At 43.7% G+C, this 24227-nt stretch overlaps 11 protein-coding genes across 11 annotated transcripts; 7 read left to right on the forward strand and 4 right to left on the reverse strand.

Annotated features, from left to right (window-relative positions):
* Positions 1 to 15: 15 nt before the first annotated feature.
* On the reverse strand, positions 16 to 1257 carry SAMD00019534_018340 (hypothetical protein; the record flags this gene model as incomplete). Its single annotated transcript, XM_012902425.1, has 2 exons — positions 16 to 1077; positions 1135 to 1257. The coding sequence occupies 2 exons, from the start codon at positions 1255 to 1257 to the stop codon at positions 16 to 18; spliced, it is 1185 nt and encodes a 394-aa protein (XP_012757879.1).
* A 488-nt stretch (positions 1258 to 1745) lies between these two features.
* On the reverse strand, positions 1746 to 2596 carry SAMD00019534_018350 (hypothetical protein; the record flags this gene model as incomplete). Its single annotated transcript, XM_012902426.1, has 4 exons — positions 1746 to 1901; positions 2144 to 2233; positions 2387 to 2429; positions 2508 to 2596. The coding sequence occupies 4 exons, from the start codon at positions 2594 to 2596 to the stop codon at positions 1746 to 1748; spliced, it is 378 nt and encodes a 125-aa protein (XP_012757880.1).
* A 918-nt stretch (positions 2597 to 3514) lies between these two features.
* On the forward strand, positions 3515 to 5125 carry SAMD00019534_018360 (hypothetical protein; the record flags this gene model as incomplete). The annotated part of the gene is made up of 1 exon (XM_012902427.1): positions 3515 to 5125. A coding segment is annotated over one exon (1611 nt), but the record flags the coding sequence as incomplete, so codon positions are not given.
* Positions 5126 to 5304: 179 nt separating this feature from the next.
* On the forward strand, positions 5305 to 6583 carry SAMD00019534_018370 (hypothetical protein; the record flags this gene model as incomplete). The annotated part of the gene is made up of 5 exons (XM_012902428.1): positions 5305 to 5533; positions 5605 to 5721; positions 5798 to 6013; positions 6094 to 6326; positions 6395 to 6583. 5 exons carry the CDS (start codon positions 5305 to 5307, stop codon positions 6581 to 6583), a joined length of 984 nt encoding a protein of 327 aa, XP_012757882.1.
* A 244-nt stretch (positions 6584 to 6827) lies between these two features.
* On the forward strand, positions 6828 to 8998 carry SAMD00019534_018380 (hypothetical protein; the record flags this gene model as incomplete). Its single annotated transcript, XM_012902429.1, has 2 exons — positions 6828 to 7532; positions 7715 to 8998. Coding segments are annotated over 2 exons (1989 nt in total), but the record flags the coding sequence as incomplete, so codon positions are not given.
* A 2833-nt stretch (positions 8999 to 11831) lies between these two features.
* Positions 11832 to 12202, forward strand: SAMD00019534_018390 (hypothetical protein; the record flags this gene model as incomplete). Its single annotated transcript, XM_012902430.1, has 3 exons — positions 11832 to 11905; positions 11991 to 12037; positions 12102 to 12202. The coding sequence occupies 3 exons, from the start codon at positions 11832 to 11834 to the stop codon at positions 12200 to 12202; spliced, it is 222 nt and encodes a 73-aa protein (XP_012757884.1).
* Positions 12203 to 12529: 327 nt separating this feature from the next.
* SAMD00019534_018400 (hypothetical protein) lies at positions 12530 to 13873 on the forward strand (the record flags this gene model as incomplete). The annotated part of the gene is made up of 2 exons (XM_012902431.1): positions 12530 to 12746; positions 12822 to 13873. The coding sequence occupies 2 exons, from the start codon at positions 12530 to 12532 to the stop codon at positions 13871 to 13873; spliced, it is 1269 nt and encodes a 422-aa protein (XP_012757885.1).
* A 14-nt stretch (positions 13874 to 13887) lies between these two features.
* SAMD00019534_018410 (hypothetical protein) lies at positions 13888 to 15604 on the reverse strand (the record flags this gene model as incomplete). The annotated part of the gene is made up of 4 exons (XM_012902432.1): positions 13888 to 14172; positions 14231 to 14474; positions 14564 to 14925; positions 14984 to 15604. Coding segments are annotated over 4 exons (1512 nt in total), but the record flags the coding sequence as incomplete, so codon positions are not given.
* A 316-nt stretch (positions 15605 to 15920) lies between these two features.
* SAMD00019534_018420 (hypothetical protein) lies at positions 15921 to 17371 on the forward strand (the record flags this gene model as incomplete). The annotated part of the gene is made up of 4 exons (XM_012902433.1): positions 15921 to 15953; positions 16019 to 16134; positions 16259 to 16806; positions 16884 to 17371. The coding sequence occupies 4 exons, from the start codon at positions 15921 to 15923 to the stop codon at positions 17369 to 17371; spliced, it is 1185 nt and encodes a 394-aa protein (XP_012757887.1).
* A 652-nt stretch (positions 17372 to 18023) lies between these two features.
* On the forward strand, positions 18024 to 21394 carry SAMD00019534_018430 (hypothetical protein; the record flags this gene model as incomplete). The annotated part of the gene is made up of 6 exons (XM_012902434.1): positions 18024 to 19066; positions 19135 to 19727; positions 19798 to 20171; positions 20252 to 20626; positions 20692 to 20850; positions 20918 to 21394. 6 exons carry the CDS (start codon positions 18024 to 18026, stop codon positions 21392 to 21394), a joined length of 3021 nt encoding a protein of 1006 aa, XP_012757888.1.
* Positions 21395 to 21551: 157 nt separating this feature from the next.
* Positions 21552 to 23984, reverse strand: SAMD00019534_018440 (hypothetical protein; the record flags this gene model as incomplete). Its single annotated transcript, XM_012902435.1, has 2 exons — positions 21552 to 22662; positions 22741 to 23984. The coding sequence occupies 2 exons, from the start codon at positions 23982 to 23984 to the stop codon at positions 21552 to 21554; spliced, it is 2355 nt and encodes a 784-aa protein (XP_012757889.1).
* Positions 23985 to 24227: the final 243 nt, after the last annotated feature.

Consider the following 24227-nt stretch of genomic DNA (forward strand, 5'->3'; position numbering starts at 1 on the left):
GAGGACGCTTTATTATTACCAATATCTTATCATGGTCTTCCACTCGACAGCCTCTTTGAGAAGTGCTGGAATGAATCCGGTGAGTACCCATCCTTTGTATACAAAGATGGAGCAGTATTTGCCAAGACTGATTAGGACGGGCTTGGCCGAGGACTTGTACTGGGTCAACTTCTCCTTTCGCGACTCCATCGCGTAGATGTTCTGCACGACGACAGATGCCGTGCTCTCGGCCGTCTGCGCCAACTTCTCCTCGCGAACATTGAGCACATCGCCCGACACAAAGATGTTCTTGTGGTAGGACGAGCCGACCATCTGCAGGTAGTCATTGGACTTGATGTAGCCAAACTCTGAGATGGTATTGGGGTAGGACTTCTTCAAGTAGTCCGAGTTGGGCACGATACCCGTGCACAGGAATGCCTGATCGGACACGATCTCGCTGCCATGGTCCGTGATAAAGATGTTCTCCTTGTGTGCAATCACTCGCTCGTTGTAGATGATCCTCACTTTGTGGTCCAGCAGGTAGCGCTCCGCATATCGCACGGCTTTCTTGGGGAATCGGTTCATTAGCTGGGACTGGGAGTGGATCAGTGTCACCTCCTTGCCCTTGAAGTGGCTGACAATCTCGCCTGCCAACTCCACGCCAACAATACCACCGCCAATGATTAGGATACGCTTCAGCTTCCTGATATGATAAAAGTACTCGCGCAATGTGTTGGCACGTGCCGATGCCACCACGGATGACTCCTTGAACGGAGAGTTGTAGCTGGAGCCAGAGTTGAGCACCAGGTAGTCGTAGGGTATGTTGGTGCGATCCTCTGTGAACACTTGGTCGGCATTGAGATCGGTCACCTTCTTCTGGACGACATTGGTGTTCTTTAGATAATGTGAATGCAATACCTGTATACGTTTGATATGAGTTGGTTCGACGATTGTCCTCAAGATACTTGGAGTGAACTCAAAGTAATCCTTTGTGTCTATCAATGTGACCTGGAAGTCATTCTCCAACTTTTGTGCAATCATCGTGCCAGAGAATCCACCTCCAACAATCACAACTCTCTTCCTATCCTCGACTGCTGTCTGTGTATAGATTGTTAGTCTTTGAGGAGGCATGGATGGATAGTGGACCAAACATACCCTGTTAAAGAGGGATGATTTGAATGTTGATAGACATTTGAAGGCCAGGATGAAGAGATGTAGAATTGAGAATGCTATGTATAATGCATAGTGATAGCAAATGAATATAAGTCCATATACCATGATTACTAGGATGTATGGATATTGTAATACTGATTGATCGACAGTTGTAGTAGATACAACAACCAAACTTTATAATCTAGATAGACTCCATCGACCTCTGACTGACTGCCTGGATGACTGAATGACTGATTGATTGATTGAATGAATGAATGAATGAATGAAGGCTGCGTCACTCTATATGGACACGTATGCAATCCACTCACACTCTGCTCCACTGCACCTCCACCTATAGTAGACCTTGCCAAGCATTATATCCTACATCCTTTATTCTATCCTTTCCATCATGATCATCTGACTTGCAGTGAGCATAATGAACCCACACACACACACATTCACTCCCTCAAACACAACAGCCATTTCATGGATAAAGGTGGTCCACCACACCAACAATAAACACACTCACACACTCCATTCCCTCCTCACTTCCTCTCGATACCATGCACAGTCTACAAGCTCCAAGAGATTGAGACCTCTCTCCTTATTGCACATCAATGTATGCATGCATGTGTGTAAGAGGAAGGAGGCAATCGTGATGATTGCATGTGAAGCATGAATGGATGTTTGAGTGCATGTGGACCTCCCTTAATGTTGGGAAGGGAGGCGAATATGTCTACACTGCCTTTGCACTCTGGATGGCTAAATGACTAATTGATTGAATGAGTGAATGAATGAGTACCCATTGTTCCCAATATGTAGATGAATGACTCCATTGTTGATGTTGATGTTTCGTCGCCATTAAAGTGAATGTTCGAGGAAGAGAGTGAGGATGGAGTTGGGTAGGTTGCTTTTTGCTTTGCTATTGGGAGACGTTATTTATTTGAGGTGAAGCGCTTGAAAACAGTTGTTACATTGTTATAGTACGATAGCAGCCATCGCAAACTCTTACTGGTACATAGTTATAGTTCAATTGAGGGATCTTTGCTGTGTTTGATGAGCACTTCTGACAAAATACGAGTCCGCAACGTCTGCAGTGATGCTAAAAAGGTGATTGTATATAGTATTAGTTTGTTACATTCTTACAGATCAGACCACCATTGATAACTTGTGGACATCGTTATCAAGTCAAGTATGGCATGCCATTATGTGTATGATGGATGATTGTGTCTTGTATCTATGTCTGTTATCTTACCTTTCTATTTAAAAGGGTGAATCCAACATTGCATTTAGAACAGCTATGATGATATTGATGATGAACATTGTTAGTTATATTGGGACTGGTTGATTGAATAATGTTACATGTATATACATACTTGTGAGCCTTGTTATCCTCTACCCACTTTGGACGTGAGTTTGTGAATACAGCGTCTGGCTTGAATGAACTATCTTCCTCGAACTCCATTTATATATGTAGGTATGTATGTGAGTATTGATATATATAATACAATTGTGTCTGTGTGTTTATTTGTTTGATTGTTGTTATTATGTGTTATGTGTATGTTTGAGAGATATTGTATAGGTCGTTGTTTTTTTTCACCCAAGTGCACTCTCATACACACACAAGTTAGTTGCAAAGATCTGTTTGACAATAAAAATTGAGTGAGCGAGACCAACGCACTCGACGAATGTGATAGGCGGGTGCACAAAGACGACGAAAAAAGATACTTGATTCAACCGAATGATACTCTCTCACACACCAATCCTGAATGGTGATCATCAATTTCGAGACAACATGGAATAAATATCTTTTAACTAGAGTTGAAGTTTTTTTATCTTTTGATTTGATTGAAGTGTGTTGAAGTGGATTCGCGACGAGCGCAAAGTCCACCACTACCAGAAATTAGATACCCGACTAATCAATGACTAGTCGCCACAACGCCCCCCAGGTGTGCAAGAGGAGGGACAGTCGCGCTTTACATCCGCCTGAATGATCACGAACGTAAAAGCATCAGGTAAGTATGAATTGCAGCATCACCAACAGCCTGCATTAATGTTGAGTGGTGTTCACAATGATTTATGGGTTGGTTATGATGTTCAAAACATCAACATATTGTTGAACTTTACAAACATCTGTCATTGGTGTTGTTCCACATTAATGTTATTCTAACGTCATTATTTGTATTTGATTGATTGATTGAAATCAAGACCTTTGGATGTGCTTCATGAAGCACGTTCGACCAAACAGTTGGGTTGGGGTCGACCTGATCGTGCATCAGTTAAGTTATCTTGTGATGCACATGTACATTGATCATTCATAGTTATACAATGCTACTACTACTAGCATCAATCAACTCAACAAACAAACATACAAGTAATAATAATGTTACCATCACTACCAATAATATTGCTAAGATTGGTCGTTGATCGATTAGATCATATGATTGATATTATATCATTGGTATTGACTTGTAAACGATTGTATAATGATATGAAGAGATATGTTAGATTGGACCCAAAGTATGTTGGTGTAAGGACACTCTTACCACTACTACGTAATAATATTGTAATGCCAGCTACAACAATGTCATGTACAATACTTAGTTCAGTGTTGACGTTTGGAGTGAATGACCATGGCAACAACTATCTCTCCATCCCACAGCACAAGCCAAACGCGCAGCCATCATCGACCAACAAGTTGTCTTTGGGCTACAACATCTACAACGTGGAGTCAGTCCTTGCGACCTCTGATCCACTGCCTCCTACGCTCACATACCTGATCTACAGCGATAACTTTAACCAGCCACTCACGTGCCTGCCCGCATTGATCGAGCTGACCTTTGGATACAAATTCAATCAACATATCACGCTGTGGTCGCTGCCTGCCACTCTCAAACGATTGACCTTTGGATACAACTTCAACAAACCATTGGCTCCACATGTGTTGCCGGCCGGACTGGTTGGACTCACGTTTGGGTATCACTTTGATCAGCCTATCACAGAAGAAGTTTTGCCTCCAGCGCTGAGGTACCTCACATTTGGATGGTGCTTCAACAAGGTGCTCGTGCCAGGTGTGCTGCCTGCCTCACTTCGTCGTCTGATATTCATCTACTACTTCAACCACTTGATCAAGCCTGGCACGCTCCCCGACTCGCTTCAAGAGCTCAAGTTTGGCTACGAGTACAATCAAGAGCTTGACCCTGGCATACTGCCACTGACACTTCAAAGCCTGTCGTTTGGCTACTTCTTTGATCAAGAAATCCAGCAGCACTCACTACCGACCTCTCTCACTGAACTAAACTTTGGCTACTCATTCAACATGCCCATTGCACCTGGATCACTACCTGCGTCACTCAGACGCCTCACATTCGACCTGTTCTTCAATCAACAGGTGGAGCCGGGTGCGTTGCCTGCCGGCGTCACAGACCTCTCGTTCGGCTTTCACTTCAATCAGGAGATTGGCGATGGACGACTACCGCCTGCATTGACCAAGCTCAAGCTAGGTTGGTGCTTTGACAAACAGATACTCCCAGGCACGCTACCATCATCGATCACGAACCTGACAATCGGTCGGTGCTTCCAGGAGGAGGTCCCACCAGACTTGCTACCAGCGTCATTGACCGAGTTGACAATGAACAGTCTGTTCTGTGACAGGGACCTCGAGGAGATATTCCCAACACTGCCGCCAAACATGTACAAACTCAATCTAATCAGCATGGTGGCCGAGGTCGACATCAACACGCACACAATCAAGGACCTACCATATCATTCCTCCATACAGGATTATTGTATAATCGATGAGAACAAGCAGAGTAGCATATACATACGTATCATGGACAGGAGTAAACATGTCACACTAGTGTTGGCTGACAACATGGAAGGATACCTATGCAACACAAGGACCGTCTTCAAAGTTCCATCCAAGTGGACTGCATTCTCCAAGTTCATCTCCAATGGTCTAAAGTCAATAAGGCATCATCCAAGTGTCAAGTCATAGGCCATGCATTGCTGGACTCAACAAGAGGTCTAACTAAGCTCCTTGAATAAAGTTGAGAACTTGACTCTCACATGTTTCGCACACTTTTGAATCAAACTTTGATTCAAGTTCATGTTCATTCATTCAATCATTCAATTAAATTACAAATACAAGTTAGAGAGATAAAGAGAGATAGAATGAGTGAAGAGATAGATCATACAACCAACTTGTTGTTGGATAAACATATACAGTATATTGTTAATTTGGATAATAAGAAGGAGGAGGACTTTGAGTATTGGGTCAGTGAGCATCTGCGTATGAATGGAATGTACTGGGGACTCACAGGACTATACATACTCAATGCCTTGAACAAGATGAACAGAGATGACTTGATAGCATTCATACTGTCTTGTCAGAAGCCAAATGGTATGTTGTTGATGCCCTGATCATCTGACTGATTGAACCGACTGACTCATTGTGTTTGATTGATTGATTAGGTGGCTTCTCTGGTAATGTTACACATGATGAACACTTGTTGACTACACTGAGTGCTGTACAGATATTGTTGGAGTTGGATGCTATAGATAAGATCAACATTGACTCTGTTGTAGAGTGTAAGTTATTGATTGAGTAAGATTGAGGCGACAAGCATGACCTGACTGACACATACATACAATCAAACAAACATAGACGTTGCGACATTACAACAGGCTGATGGATCATTCTTTGGTGACAAATGGGGAGAGGTCGACACTAGGTTCTCATACTGTGCCATCTCTTGTCTATCATTGCTTGGCAGACTGGACAGAATCAACTTGACAACAGCAGCAGCCTTCATTGATCGTTGCAAGAACTTTGACGCTGGCTACGGATCAGTACCAGGTGCAGAGTCTCACGCTGGTCAGAGTATGTATCAATCAATCAATCAACCCCATAGCATGTCCAATCACTTACTCACAATCACTCATTCAACTCCCAACCATTAGCATTCACATGTGTTGGAGCATTAGCTATAATTAATCGTTTGGACTTGGTTGATATTGATCAATTGGGATGGTGGCTGTGCGAGAGACAACTGCCTAATGGAGGTCTGAATGGCAGACCAGAGAAGACATCAGATGTCTGTTACTCATGGTGGGTTCTCTCTGCACTGGCAGTCATTGATCGTCTACACTGGATTGACAATGACAAGCTAAAGACTTACATCCTAAAGTGTCAGGTATGTTCATCCCTTCCATCAATGACGAAAGTATACATCATATTCTAACTTCATTCAATCATTCATAGGATAATGAAACAGGAGGCATTGCTGACAAGCCTGGTAATGTACCAGATGTGTTCCATACCTTCTTTGGACTGTGTGGACTGTCACTGATGGGATACTTCAACCTGGAACAGATCGATCCAGCCTATGCCCTTGGCACCAAGACTCTTCTAAAGCGTGGTTTGACATTGCCTTGGAGCAAGAAGCAGTAACATTAAATAGAGTAGAGTAGAGAAGTAGTATCATAATATCAACATGACTTTGGAGACACTGTCATGTCTGCTGGCTTGCTGGCAACCTCATCACCTCAGACGAAATTTCAGAAGTTGAATCGTCAAACGAAGGAAGTTGCAATCATTCTTATTCATTCATAGCTTGATCAGATACACAATCAATCAATCAAACATATAATATCATATACATATATCAATGGTCTCAAGTAAAGAAGGAGGAGAAGAAGGCAGCAACAGTAAAGACATCAACCTCTTAGACAATGATGATGACGATGGAGTCAATGATATCTCTAAAAGATTGAGAACACAAGATGTTATAAGTGACTCTAATATAGACTTTAGTGAGATGATGTTGTCAAAGGAGGTGTTGGAGGGGCTGGCTGAATGTGGCTTTCTCAAGCCTTCACCAATACAAGTTCATGCCATACCCCTTGGACTGTCAGGTAGCGATCTGATCGCCCAGGCCAAGTCTGGCACGGGCAAGACAGCGGTGTTTGGTATCATCGCACTGGAACTTATATTGAAGCATCGTAACCTACAGCCAACAAGCTTGAGCCGCGAGCAACTGCTAGATCTTGACGACGAGACGTATGCAGAGGCGGTCTCGGGCGTGCCTCGTCGACCAATGGTGCTCATCTTGGCACCAACGCGAGAGATCGCCGTGCAGAGTCGAGACGTGATCAATCAGATTGGTCGCACATGCAAGTACATCAAAGCAGAAGCATTCATTGGTGGACTCAGAGAAGCGGACGACCGTGCACGTCTATCTGGCGTACAGATCATTGTTGGCACGCCTGGCCGTGTGCGCTCGCTGATCGAATCACTGGCACTGCGCACAGATGACATTAAGCTGCTGGTATTGGATGAAGCCGACAAGCTGTTAGACGCAGCGTTTGCCAAAGACTTCAACTGGCTGCACAACTCATTGCCAGCCAATCGCCAGACCATGACATTCTCAGCGACCTATCCCGCATCACTGCTCAATATCGTTCGTCTGTACATGAAGGACCCGATATCAGTGCGCGTCAGCTCAGACACGCCCGCACTCACAGGCATCAAGCAGTACTATCAATGTGTGGCACATCCCGCCATGAGCTACACATCGTTCCATCACGCATGAAGAGTCTGCTGCTGATACTCGACCAGGTGGCCTTCTACCAAGCCATCGTCTTTTGTAACAGCAAGACGCGTGCAGAGGAGCTGTGTCGCTCGCTCACTCGACAGGGCTGGCCGACAAAATACATTGCTGGTGCGATGGATCAGCGCGATCGTCTGGCAATCATGAGCGATCTCAAGGAGTTCCGGCTCAGGGTGCTGGTCTCGACCGACCTGATCTCCCGCGGCATTGATATTGAGCGCGTGAACCTCGTGGTCAACATGGACGTGCCCAATGACTTTGAGACGTACTTCCATCGCATTGGAAGAACAGGTCGATTTGGCTCGTATGGCGTGGCGATCACATTCCTATCTCAAGAGGAGAAGATGTTCTTTGTTGATCTACAATCATTGTATCCAGTTAAACTACAAGAGAGAAAGGATAATGATATAATACCAGAGGAGTATTATACTTATCAATTGACAGAGGAGAGTGAGACCAAGTCATTGGAGGCATTGAAGGAGAAACAAAACAAGCTAGCACAACACTATCAAAACAAAGAGAAACAACAAAGACTGGATCAGGAGCGTAGAAAACTGGAGGATAACAAAGATCCTGAGGAATATGAGGATGAGGAAGAGGAAGAGAATGAGGAGTATGAGGAAGATGAAGAAGAAGAGGAGTACTGGGACGATGATTATCAAGAAGAGGAAGAGATTGTGGAGAACGAAGATGACGACCAGCAAGGTGAGGAAGAAGAGGATGAGGAGGAAGATGACGAGGAGGAGGAAGTGGAACCTCATGGACAAACTACTACTACGCAGACACCAACAACATGGCAACAATGGCAATATCAATCATACTACCCAAACTATAATCAACATGGACCATCACCAACATCAACATCAACATCAACAAACAAAACTACGACGACAAATACTACTGCTACAAACAAACAACCGCCAACCAATTGGAATAATCAACAACAACAACAATATCAATATCCTTATCAATATGGATACAATGATGCCGCCTCATATTACAACAACTATAATTCGCCAGACTATCATAATCAATATTATCAATATTTTTATGGACAATATCAACAACCACAACAACAACAGCCACAACGACAACAACAACAAAGGAATCAATGGCCATCATCATCAAGTCAAACTACAAGACACGAGTGCAATTGTCCATACTGTCCGACTAAACTCTACTCTGCACTTAGCAGTACTGCTCCAACTCCATCAACAACATTGGGCGGCAATTCAAAAGGTATGTTATATCGATGATGATGTACATCATCACCAACTACACATACACACAATATCAAATCAAAGCAATGACTGGATAACCACTCGATAAACGATTGACGACAATGAGTCATTAGCGAGTGGGATCAGAACAAACACACACTCACACACACTTACACATACATATACGATTGATAATTAATGACCTTGGTTAACAAAATTGCTGTACAATATACTTACTAACTAATGCCTCAAACACATTATCACAAACTAATTCCAATACTTATATTAACAGGATCCACCTCAACCAAGTTGTAGTCTCCCAACCATTCCAATAAAGACCTCCTCGTTTGAATGAATGAAGGTCTATTGCACTCAACATTGTGTATAGATACACAATGAGCTTATTCCGTAGGTATACCAATATCAAATATTGATTGATTGATTGACTAATTTTAAGGCACTTAGGCAATCTATCTGGTTGCGATCAATATTATTTTAAACACTCGGTTGCAATCGACAATGCAAGGAGGATAGGCTCTGTACAAGAGATGGGCTCATTAGTTGGACACATGTCCAATACATTGATGACATTGGTACAAATATTATTGACTAACGATGGAAACCAAGTAGTTCCAGATCAATAATTTTTGAAACAACTTTATAAATATATATTTTATTTATTTATATAACAACTAATGATATATACAACTTTGGAGTACCAACGTTCATTGTTCATGATGATCCACCAAACAGTTTGTAGAGCCATTGGTATCGCCATACAATCTTCTCTTCAACAATTCTAGGACTGTTGGGAATAAAAAAAGTATTTCCAGCTGAATCACGAACATGGAGGAATCCAGATGTGAATWAAATCAACTGTTGAAATTGGAATGTATCCTATATCTATGATCTCGGTGCCATTATCATAGTTGGCATACAATGAGATGAGTAGGGTATCATTCACTTGGTAACCTTGTAGACCGAATAGCTCCTTAAGAGTGATCGGGGATTGGTCGGTACCTTCGGGAGTGAAGGTCACTACTTGGTTGGTTTGGTAGTCCTTCTTGAGAGAGTTGGTATCACTGGGAGTAAATCCAAGTTTAATCAAACGGTCATCATAATTAGAATATGATATATTGGCATAGTTGGTGTTGAATGTAGGCATTGGGCGTTGAATAACATGATTGGCAATGATTATTAAATAGTATTGAATTAGTGATTGATAAATTAATAAACCAATCAATACCCATATGGACAATATGAATAATGTTCCACCAGTAACAAGAATAATTTTTCTCTTGGTAGGATCAGCAGACAGTACAACTTGTCTTTGTTTGCTAGTATTTGATTGATGTGGATCAGGCTGGTCATTAATAAGATGGTATTGTGATTTATCTACTTTCTCATTAATATTATTATTATTATTATTATTATTATTATCTTCATCTTCAAAACACATTAAGGTATTATTATAATAACTAGTTTAGTATTATATAAATATATATGTTGTTATCTATAAATTAGGCAATAAATTAATGAACAAATCAATATGTTACAAACTTTGTTTATATTTGTTTCCATTGATATACATTAAACATATGTAAACTAGTATAACTTATACAACTTCATTATTTAAGTTGTTCCAAGGGTGATCATACCTGACAATCATCACTCAACCACACTACTGCATCTACTGTCACTCTAAATAAAAAGATGAGTTACCACAACACTCTCAGTGTTCAATCAAAATTTTAATAGGGTTTATTGGATGCAAACAATACCAATATTGCTGTATTGGAGAGCCTCCCTCTAGCCCTGGTCTTCTGGGAACAGCTTATATAGGAACTTGAACTTAAAGATGACCTTGTGTTCGACAAGTAGTGGATGATCAGCTACCCATACAACTCCATACTGTACTGATTGCACCTTGACAAAACCATAAGTATATAGATCACATACACTTAAGGGTATGTATCCATCTTGATTGATCACTGTTCCATTTCCCCAGTCATCATAGAATGATACATATAGATGTGTATCATTATGAGATGTACCTTGGAAACCAAACAAATTTTCCAGATATCTAGGTGGGAGAGTTGGGTCTAAAGGTATAAAGGTATAACTTTGATTCAGGATATAGTTCTTCTTATCACTATCACCCTGACCTGGGGCCCACTCATTCAAGTCCTTCAGCTGAGTGCCAGAGTTGAAGTATCTAGCAGTGGCTTCATTCTCGGCCATTGTAGGTAGTTTCCTGGCAACTACATGAGTGGCTATAACAATCAACATCTTCTCGGTTGTAGTACTAACTACTATAATAGAAATTATTGCTAATAATAATATTATTATACTAATTATAATTATTATTCTTGTTCTAAACCTAAATCTATTCCACCAATTAATAAATCTCCTAAATATACTATCACGAGGTTGTTGTAGAGGAGGTGGACGAGGATGCTGAGGTAGAGGTAGAAGATCATTATTTAAATCAATATTATTCAATAAAGGTTCAATCTCTGCATTATTATTATTGAGATTTACTTCTAATTTATAGTGTAACAATCCTTGTTGGTGTGCATTTGGAATAAATTCCATTGTTATTATGATTAATACTATGGTAAATATATGTGTGTCTAGGGTTAACCTTAGTATATATATAAAAAGGAGATTATTAATAATCCTAAAAGAATAGTGGAGCCCTCCTTAAATAGATGACACATTGTATTGATAAGTACGATTTGGGATGTTTTTGGTCATTAGAGTGCAGAGAGTCGAATTCATCAAAAAGTGGAAGGAACTAGACGACAGTAACTGCATCATCTTCAAAGACAAACAAAAGACAACAGAGATATATAGATAGATAGATAAGATGAACAGAGTTAACCAATACAAGTGGGTTCTGTTGGGTGCTGCCAGCATTGGTTTCTTTATAGTTACACCAGCGTATGTTGTTGTTTTATCTCAAGTGCACGTACCATCAATCAGCATCAAGTAGTACTAACCAATCAATGAATATGATATGATATAGATGCAAGCCAGTGTTTGGTACAGTGTTCGGTGGTAACCAAGCAAAGGGTATGTTATGCTGACATTGACTGAGTCATTCAATCATTGACTAACTAACAAATGAAACAAACAGAGGAGCGTCTTAAGCAACTGTTGTCAGAGATCAAGGGTCAGGATGGAAGTGAAGAGCATCATGAATCAGGTCACTCTTCATTGACATCAAACCATCATTAATGAAGAATAGTCAATATAATCAATCACAATCAATCAATCCATCAAGCAGTCAAGTTAGTTGTTTAGTGTAGACTTTGGGCAAGAGCCTTTAGCGATTGACAACAAACAGGAGCATTCATTCGATCGAAGTAATAGATGCGACAGAGACAGACAGACAGGTTATGATAATCATACATGTAATAAACGACGTACGAGTATAATAGAACAACAACAACAACAGGGTGATTAGTCACACGACTGTTCATTCGACTGATGACGAACGAGTCGACAACACTATTTTGTCACTCATTGCCATCATTCAATTAAGATAGAGATAGAGATATGTTGATGATAAAGAGTTTGGCTGGTAGTAGTCGTATTCTTCGAGGTGCTACTACATGTTTGTTGACAACAACAACAACTACAACACAAGCTCTGAGATGGAGCATTAGATATTACTGCAACAACACAACAACGACTACTGCACTACCACCTTATCGTATACTATTCTTTGGTACCGATGATGTATCTATTCATACTCTGACTAAGCTTCATGAGAACAACAGTAGGTAGTGTTAGTCGTAGCACAACCTTAATCTCAATCATTCACTCACTCAATCACTCAATCAATCTATCAAAGTGTTGAAGACTGGTATGATCACTCCGACGTCATCATCGTCATTGTCAACACCACAAACTACACGTGTAGTGGAGGAGATAGCAGTAGTATGTCCAAACAACTCGAGTGAGTTGGTGTATCAGTATGCCCGCGATAATAAGATACCAATGTACCATCCGGATGATGAGAAGGGTATGAAGAACTTCCAGGTGCCACTGTCTCCCTCCAATCAACCCTTTGATCTAGCAGTGGTCGTATCATTCGGATACTTCATACCAAAGGCAGTGTTGGCATCGTTCAGATACGGTGGACTAAACATGCATCCGTCATTGCTACCGCGCCACAGGGGTGCCGCGCCAATCTATCACACACTGCTCAAGGGTGACAAGGAGACGGGCATCTCTGTCATCAGACTGGACGCCAATCGATTCGATGTAGGTGATATACTACAACAGAGGCGCATAGCCCTCGACCCTCTCACAATGTACACTCCTCTGCGGCATGAACTGGCCACGACAGGCGCGGGCATGGTCTTGAGCACCCTTACCGACTTCCCCGAGGCGGCCAAGAATGCCTGGCCGCAGGGAGAGGACGGCGCGACAAAGGCACCAAAGGTCAACAAGCTACAGAGTCGCATCGATTGGGCCGCGCATGACATCACTACCATATGGCGCCTGTTCAGAGCGTTTGGCGACAACATTGGCATACACACAACGATATACAGCAAGAAGTACAAGGCTTGGAAGAGGCTGAGGTTCACTCAGATGGTGCCCCCGCCACATACCCTGGAAGACAGCATACTTGAAGATCAATATGTTCGCCTGCAATTGGTAATCAGAAGCGGTCGTCTCAACATGGACAGCGTCAAGCCAGGCTCATACTTCCTCAATTCTGGCGTGATGTGGGTGCGATGCGCCAATGATGGATGGGTAGGCTTCACCAGTGTACACGAGGAGGCCAAAAAGAAAGAGGTCACCGCAGCCGAGTTCCTCTTTGGCAAAGGAGTCGTGTCGCCTGGTAGCGCAGCAGCAGACACAATAGCGACACTTCCGGAAACTCAGCATGTTGTCTAAACGCAAGGCCTTTATTGCAGGTCACCTCTCGATGATACATCCTTATTCTTGATCTTGTAGTTGAGTTGTGCTGCTTTCAGAACATTCTTGAGCAGCATGGCGACGGTCAGTGGTCCGACACCGCCTGGCACTGGTGTGTAGGCCATGGCCTTTGAATAGGCCTCTGGGTCCACATCACCAACCATGCGATATCCACTCTTCTTTGATTGATCGCTAATAAAGCTGATTCCAACATCAATCAGTACTGCGCCCTCCTTCACATCCTCCTTCTTGATCAATCCTGCACATCCAGTTGCACTCTATAATTGTTAACATGGTTAGTCATTCAATCAAAGACGTGGAGTTGGATGGACTTACAATAATGACATCGGCATGTTTGAGATGTTGACTGATGTTCTTGGAGAATCTGTGAAGGATGGTGACGGATGCACCACCTTGGATTGATTGATTCTTTGTGTTCTTCTGAGACAACAATGTGGCGATTGTCCTGCCAACCAAATTACTCCTACCAACGACCACGACATTGGATCCCTCAATCTTGAAGTCATACTGTCTCAATATCTCCATGATTCCATCTGGTGTACATGGGATGAATATGGCCCTATTGTATTTGATTGATTGAATGGTTTCCATGTTAGTTCCACCTTGTTGATCGATCCAAAGTGGCGGATATAGAGTATGGTTGCTTACTTTTTGCCAAGGAATATCTGTGCCATGTTCAATGAGTTGAGTCCATCGACGTCCTTGAGTGGATTGATGGACTGGATGATTGTATGTGCATTGAGATGACTGGGTAGTGGCAGTTGAACGATGATTCCAGAGACGTTCTCGTCAGCTGAATGATACTCAATCTTCTTGATCAATTGTTGTTGTTGGATATTGGATGAGAACTTGTCCAGTGTGAATTGGAATCCAACGCGCTCACATGATATCTTCTTCTGTCTGATGTATGACTCAATCTGTGAGTTCTCGCCAGCGTATATAACGACTAGATGTGGTGTGACTCCAGTATTCTTTTTGAACTTGATTGTCTCATTGCCAATGGCTTCGAGCTGTCATTTTCATTGGTTAGTGATCGATGTAGCATTGTTGTCTTGAGGTAGGACTTACGATGTGATCTGCCATCTTCTTTCCCTCGAGCTTGATGGGCCATCTATTTCTCAGTCTTCCAAATAGTGCATGAACTGGATGAGGTTGTTGTCTCATCATCGTTTGTTGCTTGATGCTCTTGTGTGATTGTGGTTGTTGTGTAAGTGTCTGCGATTGAGTCGGTGTCTGAGTCGGTGTCTGAGTCGGCGTCTGTGTTAGGGTCTGATCCTTTGGCTGTGATTGTGGCGGTGTCTTTGGTTGAGCCTGTGTCTTTGGTGGACCTTGAGTCTGGACCTGAGGTTGTGATTGTGCTTGTTGTTGTTGTTGTTGTTGTTGCTGTTGCTTCATCTGCATCTGTATCTTCAACTTCAATCTGTTGATCTGCTGTTGAGACATTTGTGTATTCTTGTTGTTGTCCAATGATTCATTGTTCTTTGCAGACAATGCGGCTTGTGCAGTATTGTTATTGATCGATGATGAAGATGAAGATGATGATGATGTAGTACTGTAATAGTTTAACAAACGACTATGTATATTTATAGATATGTGATTATGTTGTTGACCTAACAACATATTGGTCATTATTGATGATGAACGTTGTGGACCACTACCTCCACAACCTCTACAAATATAAGACATCATTGTTATACTATTTGTAATATTATGTATGTATGTGTAATGAATGACGTAAATTGAGTATTCAAACTAAGATCAGACGAACCTTCATCGGGTCCCACCCACCAACTCTTTCACCGAACTGTTTTTTGGACCAATTTTGACACAAAAATCTGTAATTATCTGTTTTGTGGTCCTTTTTGGGTGCTCCAACTCCTATCACATCACTCACTCTTCACCTAATAGTCCTCATCATTGAACAGTCTTATCACTATCAATATCAATTATCTTGTATTCTATTATTTGTATTAATATTCAATCAATCAATCAATCAAATAAACAAATGGCATCCAAAACACCTGTTAGCAAGTACAAGGTATGAATAAGTTTGACAAACTCAATCAATCAATCGATCAAACATCATTTCTCACACATATACAGCACACCTACGGAACCCCAGCACAGGCTACTGATCACCTCTACGGTCTGATCGCTGGTGCATGCTCTCAAGACTCCAATGTCCTCCAGACAAATGGCGCATACTTGGCATTCCCATGGTGAGTCTCAATCATTCAATCATCGATCATCAACCCCTGGAATAGTTCCATCACACTCACTCAATCAATCAATCACCTTTGGAATCATTCCAATAACTTACTCTTGTCACTCACTCAATCATAGTAAGGTACCAGGTACTGTTGCAATCGTGCCAATTGGCACAAAGGGTCAACTGCCAGAAGATACACCAATCCTCGAGCATGAGGAACAGGTCAATGAGATTGCTTTCTCACCTTTCAAGGACAACTTGGTGATCACTGCTTGTCAAGACACCATCGCTCGCATTTGGACCATCCCTCAGACTGGTTTGGAGCAGTCGACCTCTGCCCCAACTGCCGCTCTCGTTGGAAACGCCAAGCGACTGATCTCAGCAGGCTTCCACCCATTGGCTTCTGGCGTGGCCATCACCACCAGTGTGGACGAGGTGCGTCTGTGGGACGTCGAGAACCAGATGTCCATGGTAACACTGCCACCCGTGCACAAGGGCATGCTAACCTCACTCACCTGGGACTACTTTGGACGTACCTTTGCCACCAGCTGCAAGGACAAGGCACTTCGTGTCTTTGATCCACGCTCAAACACCATGATTCACCAAGTCGATGATCATCAAGGTACCAAAGGTGGTCGCGCTCAATGGTGTGGAAAGCAAGATCTAATCCTAACTGTTGGATGTAAGTTTGATTGATTGGAATGATTGATTGTGATTGGAATGATTCCGGCACTGACCTGACCCCCTACTCAATCAAAGTTAACAAGCAAACTGATCGTGAGATCGCACTTTGGGACGTAAGATCGATGAAGGAGCGCGTACAGACATTGAAGATCGACCTCAGCCCATCATCACCAATGCCATTCTACGATGATGACACCAATTTGTTGTTCCTCGGAGGCAAGGGAGACAGCTCGATCAGAGTGTACGAGGTCAATGGCGCCAACGACGCGCCAGTCACATTGCTCAGCGAGATGAAGCACACACTGCCCGCCTCGGGCATGGCCATGCTGCCTAAGTCAACATGCGATGTGATGAAGGTTGAAGTGGCCAACATCCTCAAGCTGTGCCCAAGTGGCCAATTGGTGCCCATCCGCTTTGCCACACAGCGTCAGAACACGCAGTTCTTCCACGACGACCTCTTCCCAGACACATGGGATCATCAGGCCACTGGCACCGCTGCCTCCTGGTTCCAAGGTGAGGATCATGCTCCAGTCGTTCGCAGCATGGACCCATCAAAGCAATGAAAATACAATGATGATTGAGTTGATGGACCATCATCACTTTAGCCAAAGGTTGGTTGACATTTTGGTCCCGGTTCACCTTTTTCGCAACCCACTTTGATCAGCCCACCACTTTCATTTGGGTGGATTGGAATCGTTTACTTGCAAGTAATGTTGGGGGAGTCGTGGGAGTGGTCATCCTAGAGTGTGTGTGTTTGCAAGATGGGTCGTGTGATTCTCTGATCAAACATAGTGCGGTGTGTTTGGTGGATGGTGATGTCCGACACACACACACTACCAACCTTCACCTGATTGATACATCAGTCATCAATTATAATTATAAACAGAACAGAACAGAACAGACATATAATCATTCATACAGATACATCAATACACACATACACATATTTATAAACATTGCGATCCCATATTAGGTCCACCACTATCCGCACTCCGCATTGCGCATCATCATCCATCAGTCCATCAATCAATCGATCCACATCAATCAGTTCCAGTAACAGATTGATCATAATCAATCACTCAATCACTCAATCACTCAATAATTCATTCATTCATCCTTTGTTAGACATAAAGATATACATTGAACAATAACAAATAACTCTACGACTACCCCATCCTTGTAACCAACAAAGGATAAGGTATTGATAACCTCAAGATGATCAAGATGATGAATAACCTATTGGGTCAGAAGCCAAAGAGAGCATCAGCTCCAGCAGGCTCAACCACACCTGCCTCAAACACTACCGCGGCACCATCTCCCATAAATGAACAATCTCAAACTCTGCCACTGCCACATCCACAGACAGAGCAACATCCACAAACAGATCCACTGCCACTGCCACAAACAGATCCACAAACACAGACACATCCACTTCCCCAAACACACAATGTACCAATACAACCACAACAACAACATCATCATCAACAATCTCGATCAGCACCATGTTCACCATCAAGACCCGCACTAACGGTAACAAGTTTGAATGATGACATTGAGAAGAAGAAACAATCAAAGTATAATCATGAGTTGGAAGTCGTTGTGTTGAGATGGGTCGCAGAGGTACTCAATGTGCCACTGTCCGAAGAGGTCTCATTTTACGAACACTTCAAGAGCGGCGTGCTGCTCTGTCGCCTGATAAACACAATCAAGCCGGGCGTCGTCAAGAAGATCAACGAGTCTGCCGTCTCATTCAAACAGTTGGAGAACATTGACAACTACCTCAAAGCATGCATGGCGATCGGCCTGCAGGACGTGCACAGGTTCAACTCCATCGACCTCTACGAGAACAAGGACATCTCACTCGTCATCAACAATGTGCAGGTGCTGGGGAAGTTTGCTGCTCGCGTCGATGGCTATACTGGCCCACATCTCGCCGGTGAGCGCAAGAATGTCAAGATCACAACGGCTCCGCCACCACCCCTGTTTGCTAATGGCAGTCAGGGCAATGGCCATGGCGTTGGCGTTGGATATGGCGGCGGCGGTCCAAACCGTGGAGGCGCATCCAAGAAGAAGTGGAGGAAGACTATCCGACCACCTTCAGTCGCGCCTCTCAACCTAGACATCAACACAAAGGAGGCATTCAAGTACTCGCCTGAACTAGAAAAGAACGCGCAACTCTGGATCGAGGAACTAGTCGGCGAGAAGTTCCCCTTCCCCTCCTTCCGCACGTCCCTCAAGGACGGTGTACTACTATGCAAGTATGTTGTATCTATTAACTCGATCAATCAATCCAATCAATCACTCACACAACCTTCCACCTCCACAGAGCCATCAACAAACTCAAACCAGGCACTGTAACATACATCAACACTGGCATGTCGAGCTTCAAGCAAATGGAGAACATTGCCAACTATTTGAATGGATGTCGCTCGCTCGGACTCAAGCCCTCCGACCTGTTCAACACATCCGACCTCTACGAAGAGAAGAACATCAACTTGGTGATATCCAACATCCATGTGCTGGCCAACCACGCCACCAAGATGTTTGGCAGCGCCGTCCCCTCGATCAAGTCCATCAGCCAGAGCAACTTCACAGCGCAAAACAAGCTCTACGCATCACTGGTGCACTCTCGCTTCGGCTCGGCGATGGCCAAGGAGGCACCACCCGAGGACGTGCCCGAGTTGCTGGCGTGGATGAATGGACATCTCAAGGCACGTGGTCTAGAGTGCAAGGACATCTCCTGGGATCTAAAGAGCGGAGTACTTTTACTCGCACTACTCGAAGAGATCACATCACTGCGAGTTGGCATCTATTGCAAGGACCCTGTACTACCATGGCACTTCATGCAGAACATCTTCCTTCTTCTGAACTTTATGCGAGAGAACTCAAACTTCAATGTTGGCACAATATCAGCACATGGTAAGTGTCCTCGCGAGGCTCATTCAATCAATCATCTGGGTCCACTCACTCACTCAATCAATCATTCTAGATATATTCAATGGCAATGTTGGATCATTGTGTAATCTTGTGAGACTGATCAGGGAGAACTTTGATCGTGCACATTTCTTCAAGAGTGTGCCAGTGGACATTAGACGCCAGAGAGTGATCGAGGAGATCGTCTCGACTGAGCAATCCTACGTCAAGTCGCTCTCAGTGGTCTTCCACACACTGATTGTACAGTTACAATTGATGAGTGAGTCTGACACCAATCAGCATGCACTTCTCTCACCAGACGACGTCTTCTCAGTCTTTGGCAACTGGGAAAACATTCTTCGATCACACATACTCCTACAGCGCGAGTTTGAAGACAGGCTATCCAAGTGGAATGATGAATCAACATTTGGAGATATTATATTACAAAAGGTAAGTGCACGTGGACATGGGCCATGGACATGCACATGGAAGGTCGATCACTCAACTCACTCATACAATCAATCAATTAGTGTGGATTCTTGAAGGACACTTACAAGGACTACATCAACAACTTTGACAACAGTTATCAGAGGATCAAGAGACTGAGAAAGGCTAATAGATTCTTTGATGAGTCCGTCAACAACTTTGAGGTGATACAGGACTCTACAAACGGATTAGACCTGGCATCATACCTTATCATGCCAATTCAAAGAATACCAAGATATCTATTGCTACTCAAGGAGGCACTCAAGTATACATCATCCACACATCCAGATCACAACATGCTTCTCAAGGCCAAGGACATGATACGCCAAGTGGCCGACCAAGTCAATGAGAGCAAGATGATGTTTGACAACACCAGGAAGATAACCTCAATCCAAGACTCAATATTTGACATTCAAATCGTATGCTATTGTGGATACTGGACTGGACTTGGACTGGACTGGGAAATGACTAACACGTTGATTAGAACTTGAGTGACAGTCCCAACAACAACAGGAGATACATTAGAGAGGGCTTCTTGGAGATTGATGAGTCATTCAACAAGAACTCATACTTCTTCCTCTTTAACGACCTACTACTCTATGTCAAGTATAAGCCAAATGAAGACACTGGAAAGGAGTTCAAGGTATGTCATCCAATCAATCAATCAATCGATCACACACCTTGCCTAACATGCACCCTCCATTGATTAGTTCAAAGAGGCATTTCCAATGTCAGACATGGTTGATATCTGCGATATATTATCAGATGATGAGGAGGAGCAGGAGAAGCCACAACCAGGTGCAAGAAGAGGTGGATTGTCAAAGAAGAAGAAGCCATCGTTTGAACTCGAGACAAAGGAGTTCTCACTGGTGTTGATCGCAGAGTCGGAGCAGGACAAGCGCGCATGGATGGATGACATCAGGTCATGTCTGCAGAATCAACTGATCGAGGATGACGACCAGCTCAGCGACCTCTCTCTCGACTCGACAGATGACAATGAGCAACAAGCTGACGAGGCCGAGGCTGAGGCTGAGAAAGAGGCCGAGCGTGAGGCAGCAGCAGATGAACTTGTGGAGAAGGTATCTGAGAAGGAAGTGGCAGAGACAAAGCAAGATGGATGCCATGACATTAGCGATAACAGCCATCAGAGACTGAGCAAGAACTGGTCGATCACTGATCATTCATAATACACACATCCATCCATGTTCATATAATAAATAATTATTTATTTAATTGCCAAAGTATTATATTATTATATTATGTTTGTTTATTTAGTGATTCAATGGTTGAATGTTATTGATTGGTAAGCCTTGGCTTGGAAGGAATGCTGATATTGATAACTCATTAGTTGAGACGCTGGCGCCATTGCAAATCTGTCCATAGGAAAATATTGGACACTCCATAAACAGTTATTGGTGCTTGGAGGCCTGCTGGGGAGAGACTGACTGATTTAACTCCCATTGGTCCAACTGCGAGCACATACTCCGAGATTGGATTGTTCACTCGATAGGGAAGTACCATCTTGCTGCCATCAGAAGTTACAATGGGCACAGTATCAGACCAACTGAGCGTAGTCTCGGTGCGCACCATTGCCGGTGAGTTGAATCCTCCAGCGCCATTGTTACTGACTTGCCAGAAATTAATGTTGGGACCATCGGCTCTGGCATGCAGTACCCAGACATCTGTTAGGCCATTGACCAGTGACTTGGAAACCACCACTTTAGACCTGATTTGGACAAATAGGTTATAGACCTGGACGCCATAATTGGCTGAGAAACTATTTCCATTGCTAGTGAATGTTGATATACGGAGTCCATCGACTGGCCAATCGACAACAATCACATCGGCAAAGGCATCATTGTTGACTTTGGAAGTAAACAGCTTTGAGGAACGAAGGATTCCAGTTGCTTGAGCCCACAAGACGGGAGAGTTCAGTGCGGTTCCAGAGTTGCTCATCACCCATAAGTTAAGTCCGCCATCGCCACGGGAATATGCGATCACTATGTCCATTCTGCCGGTGCCACTGAAACTTCCAACCAGGAATTGCTGAACATTATCATAATCGAAGAGAGTTGGAGTAGTTCCATAAAGGATTGGAGTATTAAAGCCACTTTCAGAGCTGGTCAACAACCAGAAGTAAATTCTACGGTTTACAACGTCTGGCGTCATGACCATCAAGTCGGCCTTGCCATCGCCAGTAAAGTCCGCCAACAAGTATCGACTTTGGTCATAGCAGAAAGGATCGGAGCCACATGATGGAGTGAACACTGCTGGATTGAACAAATTGGAAGAGCCATCGTACCACTTGGTGCTTGCTATGGGATTGGCATTGGGAACCAATTTGGATACCCATACATTGACACCGGGGCCATCTGTCCTGCGATGCACTTGGACCAAGTAATTGCCTCCATCGCCAACAACGTCGCCGGCTAGACCAGCCTCAAGCTGGAGATCACTTTGAATATTGATTGGATTGGTGGTCCAGAGCATGGAACCGGTGTATGTGCCTGGGCAGGTAGTTATCACTGCGTACGTGTTGTCGGTGTCTAGACAAGTCTGTGATCCTGGTCCAAAGATCTTTCCAAAGTTCCATGGTGTCCATAGTTGGGATTGATCATTTACATCACAGGCCTTTTCAGAGATAACATTACTGCTGACAGCCAGGCAGTTTCCATTCGAGGATTGGATCAGCGCAGTTCCTCTAAGGCCAACTTGAACACTCGAGGAGATGAATGTCCAAAGTTGATTTGGAGCATTGGTGCATCCAGCCATGGCTGGCGTCGCTCCCAGACCCATCGAAGTGATGCACTGTTGAGTCTCCATATTCACGATGGGCGCTTTGGGAAAAGATACTGCAGTGTCGTAAGCCATCGCGGTCTTGAAGTTGCGTCTTGCCATCCAGTGACCATTGTAGGTGGCTTCGGAAAAAGTTGCTCCGTCTGCAGACATGTATCCACCGTCGATGTTGAAATAGGCAGCGTTGACATCCCGCTTCGTCTGGAGCTTTGTGGGCAGTACATTAGGAGACGTGGTGGCACTTGGATAGGTCTCGTGGTAGGCCACAGGAACGTTGGCGGTGACGGCCCTAAGAGCCAGGCGAGCAAAACGGGCGGCGTAGATGTGGTCGGGATGCTCAAAGTAGGGCACAGTGTCAGGATTCAGGGTATTGACTTGGGTCGCGCCAAAGCCGTCGATCAAGGTGGTCAAAGTCGAGACAGTAGTGGCCTTGGAGTAGTCATTGGCTGGTCCGTCGACGCACTGGGTGTACGAGAGGCTGGAGACAGTCTGTCCGAGGTCAAACATGTCAGCAAGTGGGGCGTCACCGGCGCCTGTAGGACGGACATTACCCTGAGGCAAACGCATATAAACAATGGTGAGCTTTGGGTTGAGGATTGACCTGCGGGTCGTGATGCTAACCGTGCCGCCTCCGACCACCAGCTCATTAATGTACAACATCCAACTGCTGGAGCTGCCGAGAATCTCCTGATAAGCCGCCAGCGAAGCCGATTCACGCGTCTCCATGTAGGCAAAGTCATTGAAGGAACCAGAAGTCATGAAGATGGTGGTGACACAACCGCCACTTCTCAATACGTCCGTGATGGCTGGGTCAATGAACAAAATATCGTCGTCCTGGTGGGCCACGATATTAACTTGGCTTACTCCATTGCAACTGGACTGCGATGCGAGTAACGAGCCAAATCCAATCCCGCTGGCAAGGTGGCAGCTGGCCAGAATCTGGATGGCCAGACCAATCAAAACTAAATGAATATTCTTCATATATACAGGTAATATAGGTGTCTGCATATAGTGTAATGATTCTTAAAGTAAGTATTTATCCTCCATAAAATTAACTCTACAAAAACATACCTTTTGGATAAGATAATTGGAAATTATTTAATATATTAGGGACGATGGATAACTAATTGTATCTCTTAGGGACTCATGAGTCCGCTATTTATCCATGTTGTCCATCATGTCACCATCAAACTTTTCTTGATAATTAATCTTGAGGGAAACGAG

This window comes from Acytostelium subglobosum, assembly GCF_000787575.1.
Source record: "Acytostelium subglobosum LB1 DNA, scaffold: scaffold3, whole genome shotgun sequence".
NCBI lineage: Eukaryota > Evosea > Eumycetozoa > Acytosteliales > Acytosteliaceae > Acytostelium > Acytostelium subglobosum.